Raw genomic sequence first — 17,145 nt, forward strand, 5'->3', positions numbered from 1 at the left:
GCTGGGGCTTGTGTGCTGTGTGTTTAGCTTCTTCCTTTTTTATTGGGTCTGCTTTTTGTTGTTGGTTTTTTTTTCGGTTTTTTTTTTGTTCTTTTTCAATATTTTTTTTTGGGGCGGGTGGGTGTTTTGTTTGGGTGGGGTTTTTTTTTGTTTTGGATTTGATTTTTTTTTATTAATAACTAAAAGAACCAGACAAGGGACTGGGGAATTTGAGAAAAGCATAATCTGCTTTATTTTTTTAAATTTTTTTTTTATTTAAATAAGGAGAATTCTTTCATATGGAAAGAGCTAATACAATCACATATTTGAAAGGAGAAACAATAGGTACTGAAACGAGGAGAAGGGCAATAAAGAGTGTGCCGCAACTGGCCTGGTGATTCCGTGATTCGAATTCCGGTCCAAGTTAAAGTTTCCAAAAAATATAAACAGGTTGCACGTTACACAATTATCCATCGTCTGCCCTTTCAAATATCTGGTCTACATGAAAAGACAAAGAGAGGAAAGGCCAAAAAAAATTTACTATACAGGTCGTGAAGTTAAAAGCTTTAAGGAGGACAGTATCCCCTTGAGAAACAACAAATGCAATTCCTACAGAACCAGAGGGAGGATTCCAGCTAAGGACAATGCCTAAGACATGCTAAGGGGTGAGCGCCTCACTGCTGCAGCTGTGATTCCTGGGGACAGTCAAGGACATCTGGAGCAGCCAGAACAAGCCACTAAACCCAAGGGAGTGTCTATGGCCACTGGAAAACCTGGTGGTCTTCGGATTCAAATAAACAACAAAAATAGCTGGACTCTACTGTCTCTTTTTTTGGCAAAATGCAACTTTTCTGTCCATGTGCCACAACTAAGCACGCTGGTGGTTGTTGTAAATTAAATTTTATTCACAAATGCAACTTTCTTATGAAGAAACTGGGTTGCTGAATAAAAAATAACCAGTGCTACAAGGAATTAACCTGTGCTTAACCAGCCTGGAGCAAAAGGGAGGGTTAAGAAAATGCAACAGAAGGAGGTCCTGGCATGCAGGGGTGCTGGCTGCAACGTGACTGGTGTAGCCAAGAGGTGAGAGACAGCAAAAACACTCAGCTCATTTGGAATACTTATCTCTAAATACACAGCAAGCACAGGGCAGCTTGTGGCTTTGCAGCATTCCTGCCAGGAAGGTGTGGATGGAGTGAGTGGCTCTGAGTGAACACACACGGGAGTGGCAAGGGGCAGCAAACACATCCAGAGGTGCTGGCACAGCCAGGAGCAAGCTATGGGACATCAACAGCAAGACCTGTGCCACTGGTGACTGTGCTGCTTGTCTTTTAAAATATGCTGGAGTGCCTTTTTAATACTTATTTTTAAATTTCCAGACTTGAACGCTGATTTGTTTTTAAATGAAGAGCTACAGCAAAAGGGGTGAGGGCAGCAGCACGGACTGGAGCTGCTGGCCATGGCAGGGCACTGATCACACAGGAGCTTCAGACCCTCTGCTAACAAGAGCAGCACTCAGCCTCTCAACATTCCTGCTGCAAAGGGGCTCCACCTTTCCCTCCCACTGCACCCTGCACCTTTCCCAGCAGATTTGGTAGCTGACTTCCAGTCAAAGCAAAAGCAACTCACAAATTAGTAAATCAGCAATAAATCAACTCTTCAACAGTGCAGACAGCAAGCAGAAGGACCTTCTGTAACTGTACTGATCCATTCTGTGCATCTCCATCCTCCTCTCCATGCTGGATTTTTATCACCATTCCAGCTCCCTTGGCTTTTCTGCTCCTTTGAGGATCAGAGGCTTTTCCTTTTGAACTCCAGAGCACCACAAACTGCACTAACCTTGGACTAGCTTTAAACAAACAAACAAACAATCAAACAAACAAGCAAAAATATATGCCAGAGAAGGATATTGCACCGTAGAAATTTGGGCTCTAAAACTGCTTTCCATCACACAAAACTCCACTAAGTGAGAGAGAGTCTTGCCAACTGCAGCTGACAGTCACGCAAAGTTGAGAAATGGAATGAAGCTCACATGCATTTCTTGGCCTTTCCTGCACAGAATAATTCAGACATAATATATAAATAGAGCAGTGAAACAATTACTTTTTCACCTAGACCTACAACATCAAATACGTATAAATAAATTCTAGTGTTTTATCTGTTGGGGGAAGGAATGGAGGGATTAAAAGAGAAACAAGGGTGACCTTTTTCAACAGGAAGTTTTGTAGTTCTGATGGCATGTACACCAGAGGGACTGCAGTAACTTGGATCTTGCAATAACCCAGTTTCTCCAACACGTTTGACCATTTTGAAGTCACACAGGTGGGAGGAAGGAGGTTAGTGTCTTTGTAAAGTTGAAGTAGTGTGTCTAGAGTAGGGAAGAGATGAGAAGGGCTCAGGTAAGTCTCTTTAGCCATTAGTTAGATTCTGGGCTTGTATTAGCTAGGGCCAGCTGGGCAGAAGGATAATAAAAAAAAATCTCAAACAAACAATTCTGCTGTTAATGGTATTTCAAGGGAGAAAATAGAAACAAGGGTGGGATGACTTACTGGAGGTGCAATCTTTGGAAAACACTGGGAGCAGGACTAGCAGATGAGGATGCAGATCTGGGAGATGTCTGAAGGTTGGGGAAATATTTGTCACTAAATCTCAAACCCTGTACTTTAAGGAGGATGCTAGAGAGATGCTGGCACACTCTGCTCTGAAATTAAAATCCATAAAACCTAAGAAAAAAAGAGCTCTTATTTTTTCTTAAAGTACCATCCTATCCCTTTCCCTTCGGGTTCTCTGCCATGTTCCATGGGGACACCTATGGAGAGGGGACATTACTATGCCTAAGTTAGTTTGGGTTTCTAAGCTCTTTAAAGCTACTGTATAAAAATCATATTTATGCCTAGCTTAAAACTTCAAATGCATCCTTACAAAGTTACAAAGGATCTTTTTCCAGAAAGGGCAGAGGGAGGGGGGAAAAAAAGCAAACAAAGAAACAAGAACACCTTTCAGATCCCTTCCCCAATACATTCTTTGTTCAAAATATCTTCTTTGGAACCACCACCAAATGACTTTCTGCCATGCAGCAGAGGCTGACACACAGCCCGTGAGCAAGCCACCATCTCCAAAAACAGTTCTGTCCCTCACTTCAGAGTGACCAGCCTACTTTATATTTTGAAAGAGCTAAACAACACAAACCAAGTTAGCTGAAAGTAGTTTTTACTTTAGACTACCATCAGGTAAAAGACTCCCAAGTCCTTTCAGGAACTTTTAGGTCCGTCCTAAAAAAAGCTACGTACACACACGCACACACACACACTCACATAAACCAAAACCAAACAGCCAAAGAAATAAAACCCAACCTCTCCACTGGGATCTTCCTTGTGTAGATCATCAAATACTGGAGAGGAGTGGTGAGGTGAGGATGCTGTACACACACTATATGCAACTGCATCAGAGTAAAGAACCCTTTGCTGTTCACCTGGGGAAGGAGAGGAGAAGGATTTTTCCAATCTGCCTCGGGAACCATGAGCTTCCAACCCAAACCAGGAGGTTCCAAGTGTGCCTTGCAGAGGGGCTCCCTTATCAACGTATCTCTATGCAAATTTTACAAAAGGCCATGGAATAGAGGAATAGAAAGCAAGACTCAGGGAAAAGAGCAAAGCTTAGGAGAGCAGCCCCGAGGGTGAACACAATATAGGACAAGTCTCAGGAGACACGAAGAATTCGAGCAGCCAAGGCAGGGAGCATGAGAGCATCACAACTACAAAAAGTAGTCCATACAGACCCGTTGGCTCTAGCCAACTCTTCTGACCCATGTGCTGTGAGAATTTTTTTCTTCCTAATAAACGTTACACTTTGTAAATCTATGATTTACATTTTGGCGAGTGTTTTGCAGTCACTAAAAAAAACCTGAAACGCACAAAAAGGAAAAATTTAACACCTAGACCTGTATGAGCTTGCAACAGAAATCTGGTGGTTTCAGTTTTTTTTCCTTAAAATGAAAATGCTAAATTTTGTTGTGCGCAAAGCACCCCAAAGCTGTGTTGAAGTGGTGCAAGTTTCAGGATTTATGCACTGATGTACTACGTATCCTTAGTACACATTTCCTCCTACTGCAAGCACTGCCTCTAGCTTAAAACAAAAATACTGAAAAATTAACAGATGTCCTATCTGTCCTGTGTTTTTTAATCAAATAGTCTGAAAGGCTAAATCATCTGGGGAAATACACCCAAACAAACTCAAACTCTCAACATAGCACAGAACCATATACAAAACTAAGCAGAGTTTTGTCAGAACACCATTTTAGCTGAAGGGAATTCTTTTTTGAAAGGAATGAGGAAAGCAGAAAGAAGGGGGGGAATGAGAGAACATATAAAAGTTCAGCTATAAACAAAGATACAGCTTTTTTGTAAAAACCTCAGCTGCCTTTAAAATGAAAAACCTCAAACTAAACCCCTCTCCCCCAGTTGCCACTCTGCTGAGACAGAAGTAGGGAAGGAGAAGGACGGGCTTTGCCAAGTGAGCAATCACAGCTACCTGTGGATGGGGCATGGGGAGGGGGGAAAATAAAAAAAAAATGGCTAAAGCCACTTAAAAGTCACATGATTGGTTTGTTTTAAAGCAAGCAGGTCAATGTCATATCCACTGTTTCAAACTGCTTTGTTGGGAGAGGGGCTTGAATGATGTTGCTGTAGTCAGTCAGTGTGGGGTGGGGATAGATCTGGTGAGATTTTCAGGAGATCCAGTGGGGTCCAGTCTAAGCTGTGGTGCCTCTCAGGCAGCAGGACCAGGCAGGCATCAGGTGCTCCTAGGCCTTGCTCTCCTCCACTTTGACTGCCTGAGGTTTGATCGCTCCTGTGCGCACTGGCTTCATCTGGTTTGTGGAGGCTGTTTCCTGCAGCTTCACTGCTCCCAGACTGGCTTTGTTATCATCCACCCGCTGCTTTGCCTTGTGACACAAAAACCAAAGCATTAGCTAGGACAGACACCTCTAGGCAGGCAGAACAAGCAAACTGTGACCATCATTCATGCAGGACATTGAATTTGCTCCTGTAACACCTCACATTTAAGGATCTCAGTGTTTCGTGTATTTCGCAATGCAAGTAACTTATAACTAATCTCTCCTGACTTTCAAATCACACAGAATTACTCCTGGACTCAATAAAACACCCACCTACCCAAGGGAAAACAACTCCCACAGGGAGCTTCAGTTACACAGCCCTTTCTGCCTTTTCTCTGCAGCCCAAGGCACAAGCACAACAGTGTAGCAGGGAGGTATTTTTGGGCTGTACAAAGAACTCAGGTACACTACCTGCTGGACGTAGTGTCCTTGCACAGAGCCCATGCTCACTGCTGGTCCCGACGGCTTCCCGCTGGGGCTGGCAGAGCTAGGCCTGGAAATCGAAGAGTCGACAACATTCATGGAGTAAATTCTACAATGGAATGAGAGCCTTATTCATGTGTGAAAGAAAAAAAAAAAGACAGCAAAGCAGCAATAGACAGGGCACGAGTCTGTGCTGTGCAGATCAGTGAGCTCCACAGTCCAAATGACAACACACGGGTCGGTTAGGAGTAAAAAACCAATAAATTAGTCTTGCAAAAGCCTCGATGACCTGATGTGTCTAGACATGAACACTCTCATCTTCAGGACCAAAAACATTTATTCAATGATCCTCAGATTTCCCATCTTCACAGGGAACAAAAGCACACACCAATTCCAACGTGTCTCTGAGATTCAGTGAACAAGGAACTTCATGCACTTCCCACAAAGCACCAGGTCAGGTACACACACTGGCCCACACCCAGGATGAAAGCCATGACCATGCATTTAGACACAAGTGCTTGGACTGAGGTGAGCATGTTCTAGACATGAAAAGCCAGGTGATCTCGTGCAGGGATGATGGGTGCACCACGTTTCTCTCCCATCCTAAGGAGCCCGAGCTGTGTGGAGGTCTCACCTGTACGTGTGTGGGGACGGGACTGACCCTCCGGAGGACATGCTCTGTTTACCATCGGAGAAATGAAACCCTTTCATTTCCATCTGGGAGGACTACAGAGGAAAATGAGTGAGAGAGAGTATCATCTTTGCATTCACAAATCGCTCATTACTTCATATAAAAACTCAAGCCAAATGTTTGCCCTTCTCCCCATCATGCCCATTTAAAAGAAGAAATATTTTTCAGGTGAAGAAAGTGAGACTTGTAAGTGAAATAATCTGTTTGTATTAAAGCACCAAGCCAGCAGCACAAGCAAATACAGAACCTGGAAGTTAACTGCTGTGCTCTCTCTCCCCTAGAGTAAGACAAACTTATGATATGAATCCATCAAACCAGACATGACATTAATATACCTACTCAAATGGACAAGCTTCACAACAGAGTGAAATATCTGGGCAGTATTCCAACTGTGTCTGGAGCTCACCACCCCTCAAGCACTCTGGGGAAACCTGTGTAAACATGTAATAAAACTGGAGACTCCAAACTGGATCAAGGCAGGATGTGGCTCCCTGGAAACAGAATGATGACCAGCAGCAAAAACCTGAAAACTGCTGGCTTGCACTTTGGAGATGAGGGGAAATGGGTTCCTTCATTTTAACAGCAATCCTTGGCTTGGATATTTAAGGATCCCAAACAAGCCATTCTCCCCTTTAAAAAGCAAGGAGTCAAACTTCAATGCAGGAGGGGTTACTGAATGCCATGAGCAGCACCAGGAGTTAATCCTTACCTCCCTGCTGGCAGCAAGAACAGAAGGCTGGGATCCAGGAGGGAGGATTCTTCGGGGAGCTCCTACAGGCAGGTTTTGCCCCTGGGGAAGCTGGATGGACTGTGGCAGAAGCAGGGGCTGCTGGCCAGAGCCGTAGCGGGGCAGAGGCAGCTGGGAGCCAGGCACAGGCATTGTCAGCTGTGTGACAAGGACATGTAGTTACCTTAAAGGCAGTAACAGTCTCGTGTTTGACATGCTGCCTCCCAATACCCTGAAAGCACAGCCTTGCCAAAAGGAAGCTCCCAAACAGCGCGGTCTGGCACGGAATAAACGCAAATGACTGCAACAGAGGGACTTTCACACTGAAATGGATGTTCTGGCAGTGCTGCCAACACTCTGGATCAGCTGGGTTTTTAACATGCCATCAAGTTAACCTAACTGCCCATGGATGGGGGCTGTTCTCCATTCCTACAGCCCAGTTCTCCAGTCTTCCTCATGGTCACTTCATGGGTCTGTTTTCCCTTCATACAATGGCAGTGTCAGTGCAGTGTCAGGTGCTTTGTTTTCAGCTTTGAAAATCTCCTACACTCTTACACCAAAACATTCTGAGGACTGGACCTCCAGAGAAAGCGATGGAGACCTCAGTTCCATGTTTCACAGTGAGCTTCAAACAAATGATGGATAGAATTAAGAGCAATTACAAAAAAATACTGTAGCTCAGGGCTGAGGCACCCCCTGTTCCCTCTGATTTTCTCACAATTGCTGGATTTGGGAGGTTCTATCAACATTTTAGTATAAATAAATAAACCAATCTAAGGCTGGCAAAAGAAACCAAGTTACTTGCTCATGATGGATAAAGCATTTCTTCAAATATTTCATTTGCCAGTGTTCTCTGTATTTTCCTCACCTAAGTTACTTTCAGGATTAACTCTTTACGTCAGCCACAACATAAAAATCCCTCTGAAACAAAAAATAAACCTTAACAAGTTGCACAAGATAAACGTAAGATGAGTTTAATAAAATTATCAAATTTCTCCAGAGAATCAGAGCACATGCCCACAAACACAGCTATGGCCACAGTAGAATTCAATGTTTTTATGTGAACCATGCTTTATTAAAACATTTTCACACATTGAAATTCCTGTTAGGAGTCTGCCAAACAGATCAGCTGAAGCTGTAAATAAGACTTGGACGACAAATGAACTGAGAAGACAGATGAGCCTTTAATACAAGTTCCTAGTTGCCCTGGAAGCTGAGGTGCTGGGAGAGATGACTGGGATTTGGCTCTCAGAAGAGGTGCTTTTAGGACAACCATTGCATCATGGCCTCCTATGCATGCAGCACTGGAAGGTCTGACTTCCAAGTGACAAAATGACGTCTCAGCAGGGACAGACAAGGTATGAGCAACCATCTCATTAAATAAGGTGCTGCATATGTGAAACCATGGTTCACAGAACAGTGTCTCGGGGAAATCTTCCGCCTCTTTACAAAGAGTTTAGTTCAGACAGACATGTTACAACCCATCCTCAGAAACATGTGGCTGTGAATTAGCCTGGACCAAAGGAGTGGCTCGCCAGTCCTGCTCCTAACCTGTGTGAGCTGAGAGTCCATCATCTGGGAGGCTCCCATACCAGCCTGGTTTATTTGCCCCTCATAAACCAGTGCCTGGCTTCCGTTCATGGGCTGATAGGGGGACCCAGACTGGGTTTTCACCACCTCCAAGGGCTGCATGCCTGGGAAGGCGGAATATGGAGGCTTCAGAGCAGTGCCTCCTGTCAGGACCATGGTGCTGGGCTGGGACAGACTGGGGTGCATGTACACCTGAGACCTGCAGGAAAAAAACATGCTTCAGTCATGATGCACAAAGCCTTTGGAGACTGTACAAGCACACCCTGCCAAACCGTATCTGGCCTGCCATCAGTTGTCAGACAACTAAACTGACAGCTTAGAAATAAACTGTGATGCCACTTTCCATTTTAGTTACCAGGATTTTTTTACTTCCATTCTTAAGCTTTTACAACCACATCCTTGTGTTGCCAGAATATTCAACAGAACAATGTTGTGTAGTATCTGATATTTATGTTTCAATATCCCACAAAACAACCTGTGCATTAGCAGTTAAGGGAGGATTCAGGTTACCTAAAGTCTGCAGCAGTTTTGCAAAGCAGGAAAAAATCAGAAGTTAAAGATTCCAACAGCTCTAGCAAATAAGAAGGGTTGTTTGTTTAAACCTCGGTGTTCAGGCTTTTGAGGCACTAACTACTAATTCAGATTTTTCAGTCTCATGCTCCCTACACTGGCACTGTTATTAGGGGAAGGAAACAGCATTTGAACAAAGGGGAAAGGGAAGATGAGTGTGGGGTATCTGACCAATGTACTCAAACATCAGGAACATAAGAGAGCAAGCCACAAGGAAAGGAGAACAGGAAGCAGTTACCTGAAGGGCTGTATGGAGCTGTACATCTCCTGGGACTGGGACACAGGCAGACCACCCCTCAGTCCAAGCTGAGCTTGGGCCTGTAAGGATGTGTGGAGGGAAATGGGAATCTGTTGAGCAGCAGCAGCCTGCAGAAGAAATTAATATGACTGAGAGGTACAAGACGAGCCAGAAACTCTCCAGGGCTGTTAGAAACCCATCCATTTCCTGCATGAGTCAATCTGCAGTGACAATTACCTACACTGGGCTGTCACCCAGCCCTGCATCATTCCCCAGAACAGCAGCACACACTGGGAACACAGTGCCCAGGCACCCAGAGGTTGATGCCTGCAAGAGGCATTTGATGGACATGAGGGAACCAACATGCTCCTCACACACAGCAGGCAGTGACAATCCCAGCTCTCACCTGCCTGTACTCCACTTTGAAAGAGCTCTCCCCAGCCCTATCAACACCCAATGTACTAATGAAGTTACTCATTATTATTGACTGGCTGGGGAATTCACTGAAAGTCACTTCATCTCACTCAGGCCTCAGCATCTGTTTCAGTTAAAACCAGTCCAAGGGCACTGGTACAGAAGGGGAAAACTCCTCAATTCCCTCCCTTCGGTTCCACTAAACTCTGACACCCACTGCGAGGCAGCATTCAAGGAACCTAAAGGGAGCCCCATCTAAGCTCCTTTGGGCTATGAAAGTGAAAAATTACTCCTTGTTTCTTAAGTGCCACCATGAAGAATCCCTGAAACACCACGTGCAAGCTGTGCTGCTCCCTTACCTGTTGGTAGCTCTGCTGCTGAGGTATCGTCTGAGGGACCAGGCGGGGCTGACTTGCAAACACGTGCCCATCCAGGTACAGGGGTGGAATATGGTTACCTGGACATCACAAAAGGCAGGCTGTCAATTCAAGGTACAGGGGAGATGCAGCCACAGCAGACTGCAGAGATCTGCAGGTCAAGACTATTTCCTGCCTCTCAGCAAGTTAACACAAATATAGCACCCATTCAGAAAGTGTCTGTAAAGCTCCTAAATCCACATACCAACATCAGCAGTAGCAGGATTGCTGAGAATTAATCATATCTTCCTGTCAGAGGCTAAATGTAAACCCAGGTTTCCCACCTCCACAAAAGAGTCAGACACTAGCAGCTCAGAAGTTGGTAACCTGTACTCTGAACTAAATGCCAGCAATCTGCTCTGCAATAATCTCATCTTTGCAGCTCAGACAGACAGAAAGAGCAAACACAGTGTTTAAGGCCTTGACACATAAGATGTAAGAGCCACATTCACCCCAAGGGTGGCACCAATTAGTAACTGCTGTGCCACTCCTGTGCTTTTGTGCAGATGTGAACCACAGGATTAAGCAGCAAGATTAGGGTGGGTGAGGAAGGAAATCACCTGACTTGGAACCATCTGTTCACCAAGTGAAAGCTAACAACAGAGTCACTACACATTTCATTCTGTTCCTGAACTGAGACATGAGAAAGAGAGTGCATACATGAGAAGCCCTCTGGGACCCAAGAGTCATCCCATGGAGAGAATCCCAGTACATTTCCTCTTTCCAGATACTCTCCCTAATTACACACACTAACATGACTGAGTTAAGCTTTTCCTTTAACTAAAAGGCAGCAACACCTTCCCCCCTTCCCAGAGTTCCGTGAGCTACAAGCCAGTTGCTGTTTTGCTAAAAGCAAAAAGTGCTCAGAATCTGTGGCTTCAAAGGCAAAACAAGCAGAGGAATGGCTGACAATGATATTGGGACTGTTGAAGCCTCTCAGCCAGAGGTCTCTTTCCTTCTATTCTACTGGGCACACAGTAAAGGGTAAGCAAGATCTATTCAGACATCAGACACTTGTCACTACACAGGGAAAGCTGTCTTTGTATTAAGCTTTCACCAGTGACATTCTTTAAAGTGGGGAGACAGTCCCTCTTTCTGCCTTGCCTGGGTTGTTAAGGATCTGTCAAACACCAGCCAGCCAGTTACTCTACACAGAAGCTCTTCTCACCATGCTCTCATCTACAGAACCAGAGGATGGCTCCCAGATAACAATCAGACAATGCAAATGCTGCTGCAGTTTGCAGGTACCTGGAATAGATGCAGAAGGTGCTACAGATGCCACAGGCATGGGAGGCATAGAAACTCCACCAAAAGAGCTGTAGCTGACACCGTTGGAAGCTCCAACACTGGAAGGAGGCTGGATGCCTGAGCCTGCACCTCCTGGGGAGTTCTGTTCTGGTAAACTCGGAGAGTTTTCCCAAGCTTTACGAGCAGACTCCATCTACGGAAACAAAGAACAATAACTACAGACAGTTCAAATGGGGAGGACATTACCAAAGCCCATAGTTGCTCATCTGTGTCCTGTGAGCCCAAATCCCCTGCACTCTAGGCATAGTGGAAAGCTGACAGGTCTGAGGTCAGGTGATTCTACAACAATTTCTAATGAACAAGAACCCTTCACAAATACTCAAACCCCTTGGTATTTGCTGAGGTTCTTGGGTTTGAGATGGACGTGGGGTTTGGTTTGGTTTATTTAGTTTTGTTGTTCTTGTTTGTACACTTGGTTGGGTTTTGTTTGGTTTTTCCCTCTCTTTACACCACCAGGCTTCCCAGGATCCCTGAGCAGCCACCTTGCCCAGTACAGAAATAGGAAAGCTCTGTTGCACTTGATTCTACAACTGGCAAGGACTTCCTGCATTCAGGACTTAAAACACACACCCCTGCACTCATGGTGAAGAGCACATATGCACAAGTTTTACAAAAGTTAAATAAAGTTTAGCAATACCTAACAGAATACTCTGGGAAAGATTTCCCCCACAGAGAAGTGGTATCCACACACCTTCAGAGTGATCTCCCCACAGATGTGGCATCCACACCCCTTCATCTTCCTTACCTTAAGAGTAAGGTCAGCAGTGGGGAAGGACATGGGGTTCAGGCCGATGCAGCGCTGGAGGTGATGATCCCTTCGCAGGATGGGAATGGACTGTGTTAACCCTGCCTGAGGGGAGAGTCATAACAGGTGAATATTTGTGAACTCTGAGGAGAATGGTATGAGCCACCAAGGCTGACAGAGGTGCAGCTGGGCAGCTCCAGTAAGTGCACATCAAAGAATTCAGTCCCTGGTGGTACTGCACAAGCCAAGTGCCACATTCACCTAGGGTCCATTCTGCTCTTGCAATAAAGGAGGCTTTGGTTATGTGCAAACACACCCCTCTATGCTGAACTATATCAACTTCCACTTAACCATCAGTTTGATCCAAAAACTTCCATTTGCAGCGGAGTTCTCCTTCCTGTACCATACTTAGAAACTACCTAAGTTTCAGACAAAACCTGTTTCTGAAAAGAAACACCCTATAAGACAAGTCTCCAAAATCAAAACCAGACAGCCTACAAACTTGAAGACATTTCAAAAGCAACTTTTTGTGTGTCTCACATTGCTGTCTACAGCTGAGTTACCAGCTGGGCTTTCAGTGTACTCACTCTTTCACAGAAAATAATGAAATCCCCAGAGGGCTGGAATAAGCTGGGAAACCTCCAAAAAGGCCTGACCACCATGTTACAGTTCTCTGCCTTGCTGTGACAGGTGAAACCTTTGAGGAAGCTGGGCAGTCTGGGTCTAAAGATGTCACCATCTAGACCATGGCCATGTCCAACACTTGTGTGTTTCAGGGGAAGAGACTGGCCATCTCAGGGATAGCTTTACACAGGTCACAATGATAATGAAGTTGCTCTCTACCTCATTTCTGAGTTTGTGACACTCATTGTACCACAGTATCATGAGATTTCCATTTTGGATTTCAGTGACATGTGCTGCCTACGCATGAAACGTGAAGTCAGATGCAGACATGCTTCCTCTCTTCATAAGCATCTGAGGTTTACCTAAGGAGTATCTCCAATGAATCAATGTCAAAAGAAAAAAATACTTACATTACTGGCCAAGGCATCCTGCAATTTGGTGACAGGGTTAGCTGCAGTGCCAGAGGCAGAACCAGGTGGCAAGCTGAAGTCAGAGTCCTGAAAAAGCGAAACACATAAAATTTAAATCCAGGTCCATGGGCCACCCCTCTGCTTTTCATGCTTAATGACTCTAGCCTGAATTATGACACTACAAACTAAAGACTGGTCTCCAGTAAGCCTTGCTGCAAACGGAAAACACTTCTCAGCACTCAGCAGCAGGCAACCCCCAGAGGCACACAAAAGCTTGGCCATGATTTTGTCCCTCACCTCTGTTTACCACCCCAGCTGGTCCTTGGGACAGTATTTCCAAGTGGACACTAAATGTTTGCCAGGACATCCTGAGTCCCTAGTCTGTGTCAGTAATGAAATCTAAGGCAAACCTACAGCTGGAAACTTCCTCTAAGCAATCCTTCTTCCTCAAACCACTTTTCATGCCTCAACAAGATCAAATCACCAAGAAGATAAAATTAAATTCAATCCTCACTTTAGGATTTACTCCAAATTCAATGGGTGGCACAGGAAGTACAGAATCCACGTGAATTTCCACCCCATTAACAGGGGGAATATTCCCTTCCAGCCGTTCCGTTCCCTCCGAACCCTTTCTGTTTTTCAGGGAGCGTTCGTTGCCGATGGGTCCGGGCTTGTGTTCCTTGTTCTGTCCTGAGCCTTGATCTGAATCCTTAACAGGAAAGCAAAGAGGCTGAGACACAAAGACCAAATAACCCAACCTCAAGCCTTAAAAATGCTATCAAGAACAACAACAACCACTTCACAACGTCTCTCACTCTGCGCTCTGGCTTGGCTGCAAATCCAGATTACCTTTTTATCAGTTTGCTTCTGCACTTGCTCCTTCTGGCAGTCAGGCTTTGAGTCCACCAGGCCAGCCCCATTCATCTCCTCTGGTTTGAGGGTGCCATATGGAGAGCTGCGCTGAGAGGAGGTCGCGGAGGATTCCCGAGACTCCGCGCTCAAGTCAATGCCACTATCCCCCTGGCTGCCTTTAAATCCCTGCTATGCAAAGCACGAAATGTGTTAAAGCCCCGGACTCCGACCCAGCACCACCGAGGAAAAACATCCCAGAAAACAGCAAGACCATGTCCCTTTGTCAAATCACCATCCTGGTTAACTGCAAAGGAGTTGGGCCTGACCTGCAGCAGCCCTTGGCTGCTCCTTCAGCTCTACACAGCCCTGAGACAGGTGAACTGATGCACCAACCACACCATGGCTTCAGAGTAAGGAAATGCGTCCCACAGAACAACCAGGCTGAGACTGCCAAACTCACTTCACAGGGGACTCAAACCGAATTTGAACTCTTGGTCTCTTCACTCCAGAGGTGAAGAGTTCAGGAACTCCTCTGCCCTCCCTGCACTAAGGCTACAGCTACACACTGCTCAAAGGCACAAACAGGACCTAAGGGATTCCACCCTCCTCAACCACAGTGTGCACCCAGTGATGAGCATAACCCTGGAATAGCTCTAACACACAGTTACTCCAGATTTATACCCACACACAACACCAAGCAGTGCTGCCTTGGCTCTTTAGGTCAAGATTTGAACAGCGCCAAGCTCAAATTAAAACTGCAAAGAGATGGTTTAAAATGGCACAAGCAGAGTTGAGAGTCATTAAGCACAGATGCAGCAATGAGAAGCATAAAAGCCACCTGCATTATACTTTATACACACAATACCTTGAAGGGCACCTCAGGAGCCACTTACCTCAGTGCTGGACTCAGTACCATTAAAGGTATTTACAGGCTTGCTCCAGGAATCACTGCCAGGAGACTGAACAGAAAGTGCTGGAAGAGAATGGAGGGCAGGGTTCAGCTGCCTGAAACACAGCTATGAGCACACCCTGTACACATTACACCATCCTACACCTTCCATTTCTAGACATGAGAAAGGGTATTTTCACCACCTCAGAACATTAAGTGTTGCCCAGACATCTGAGACATGATGCAGCAGATAACACAGGGTATGAGGAGTGAGAGTGGAGAACAGGGAGGAGATTTCTTAGGGAACACAACAACAAGAGAAAGACAGGTCAGAGAGAAACAAGGGTGGCACTAACCACTCAAGGCTAGAGATGAGAAAATGTAGGAAAGCAAAGTAAGAAAAAGTAGATCCAGCCCAAGCAGCTATAAAATGCTGTATAGCTTGCATAGCTGTAACTTGATGTGAAACAAAGACCCAAGAAGCAGATTAAGAGACTGACATGGCCAGCAACAGGAGCAGGATGGCTGAACAGCAGAGCTTAGAACAGAGGTTACTCCATATGTCTGCAGCTCCCCTCCCTTTCCCAGCATCAGACAGGAGAGGGTTTTCTTCTCTGAACCACAGACCCCCCATCCTTGCTGCACATCCCAGAGGACTCCAGCTCTGTGAAACCCTTTGGAACAAACAGACCCAAGCCTACCTGGGCTGTTGCTCTCCCAGATCTCTGTGCCCAGGCTGTTTCCAGACACTGTTACATCACTCTGCTCCAAGCACAGGCTGTTCTGCTTCTTAGCAAATCGTGGAGGAATGCGCGACTGAAGGACGCGGGCCTTGGCTGGTGCCTGTGACAGGAGAGGCAGAGGTGTCAGCCTGGGAGGGTCCCCCAGTCTGACAAGGCTGGAAAGAGCTGCCTTTTGAAGTGTGAGGTTTTCTTCTGGCAACAACACAGTCAGAGTGCAAAGTCCTCCACTGCTCCTGCTGCCCAATATCCCACCAACTACAGCCAGGATCTGGCTTAGAGAGCCAAGCTGCTTTGGATGAAGACCACTCTAGAAACTTAACTCCCAATTAGCAATTGTGCTGCAAGCCAAGAATAGTCAGAAATCAAACTCTCCTTTTCAGACCAGCAGCCCTAAATGCCTTTCTGGGGCCCAATACAGGATCTGTACTACTTTGGCACTGTCAACTGTATGTTTTTCTGTTCATACAAACACTTTCTGGGGCCTTGTTTCTCTGACTGCAACCCAAACCATGTAACAGGTCCAACTTTTCTGCCTGCCACTCCTCACCTGAGCAGCCTGCTCCTTCTTCCTTCGCTCCTCTTCCAGCAAGCGACGCTGCTTTTTAGTAAGAACCTCAATGAAGCCTTCCCCTGCCATGGAACCAACTTCATTCTCTTCTGCTGTGTTTGACACCCGATTATCAATGATGGTACCTGAACAAAGCACACAGAGAGAACACAGTGCACATGTGTGTGCATATAAAGCTTTGTAATTGCAGGAATTTAAACAGTGCACTCCAAAGAGAATCCATGCCACAATAAGTTCACCTAGCAACATAGCAGCTACATTTAGAAAATAAAATAATGTATGTAGTCTGCTGACATCTACCAGCCACTTTATTTTGCAGGACTTTGCTGTCTCCTCTGTTTCAAGATGACCACACTTCAGCCAGAGGAGCTGTGTGATAACTCAGGTAATTCTCTTTTCAGAGATACAAATTTCTTGCCTCCCTGCCATTAGCTCAGCCTCAAATTCCCCACTCTGGATTCTTTCTCAACTTCCTTCACACAACATAAATTTCAAGCCTAAAAATACATTAACATCTTAGAGAGAAATACAAAGATATTCTCCCTAAACACAAACTTTCTATCGAAGAAACATTACAGACACTGTCAGATCAGGCTGAAAAGTTTGTGTTTAAAATTTAACAACAATTTTACCTTCCAAGTTTTTCTATTTAGATACACAAGAATTTTCTTGTTTCTGGAAACAAATGGAAAAAAGCCCCTACCCTGATAATAAAAATTACACTGGATTGAATCAGTCTGGCTTTAATCAGTCAGCCATAATATGTTATCCTCTTAAAGAAACAAATGAATCAAGATACTCACTTCCATAACTCAGTTCAAACTGTGACAAGGCCTCTCCCTTCTCACTTGCTCTTTGTGCAGTGGATTTGTGCTCCTTCTCTGGCTTTTTACCTGGCCCCTCAGCACTCTCTGAGTTCACATGGGAGGCCCTATCCAAGCTGTAAATGGAGTGGCTGCTCCCACCACTGGTGTTGCCAAGGCCTCCTCCTTCTTCTGTAGACCTACACAAGAAAGAAAGGAAAAGATTTAGTTTTGTCAGTAGAATGCGAATAGGAGTGACAA

At 45.3% G+C, this 17,145-nt stretch overlaps 1 protein-coding gene across 3 annotated transcripts in view; it reads right to left on the reverse strand.

Annotated features, from left to right (window-relative positions):
- Window positions 1-234: 234 nt before the first annotated feature.
- Window positions 235-17,145, reverse strand: part of PRRC2B (proline rich coiled-coil 2B) — a 46,218-nt gene continuing 29,307 nt past the window's right edge. The window contains exons 17-32 of one of the 3 annotated variants that reach the window (XM_058818453.1): window positions 16,885-17,084; window positions 16,061-16,206; window positions 15,472-15,613; window positions 14,775-14,854; window positions 13,879-14,070; window positions 13,544-13,738; window positions 13,030-13,116; window positions 11,996-12,100; window positions 11,191-11,383; window positions 9,886-9,983; window positions 9,113-9,240; window positions 8,266-8,503; window positions 6,697-6,873; window positions 5,931-6,022; window positions 5,285-5,366; window positions 235-4,921 (exon numbers count right to left, since the gene is read on the reverse strand). In XM_058818453.1, coding sequence (XP_058674436.1) covers window positions 4,781-4,921; window positions 5,285-5,366; window positions 5,931-6,022; window positions 6,697-6,873; window positions 8,266-8,503; window positions 9,113-9,240; window positions 9,886-9,983; window positions 11,191-11,383; window positions 11,996-12,100; window positions 13,030-13,116; window positions 13,544-13,738; window positions 13,879-14,070; window positions 14,775-14,854; window positions 15,472-15,613; window positions 16,061-16,206; window positions 16,885-17,084 — 2,296 coding nt within the window. In that variant the 3' untranslated portion in view covers window positions 235-4,780. Of the gene's footprint in view, window positions 4,922-5,284; window positions 5,406-5,930; window positions 6,023-6,696; window positions 6,874-6,919; window positions 7,340-8,265; window positions 8,504-9,112; window positions 9,241-9,885; window positions 9,984-11,190; window positions 11,384-11,995; window positions 12,101-13,029; window positions 13,117-13,543; window positions 13,739-13,878; window positions 14,071-14,774; window positions 14,855-15,471; window positions 15,614-16,060; window positions 16,207-16,884; window positions 17,085-17,145 lie in introns of those variants that run through there. The other 2 variants (XM_058818452.1, XM_058818454.1) reach the window with 2 other exon arrangements.

The sequence above is a fragment of the Ammospiza caudacuta genome, chromosome 21 (assembly GCF_027887145.1).
Source record: "Ammospiza caudacuta isolate bAmmCau1 chromosome 21, bAmmCau1.pri, whole genome shotgun sequence".
Classification (NCBI taxonomy): domain Eukaryota; kingdom Metazoa; phylum Chordata; class Aves; order Passeriformes; family Passerellidae; genus Ammospiza; species Ammospiza caudacuta.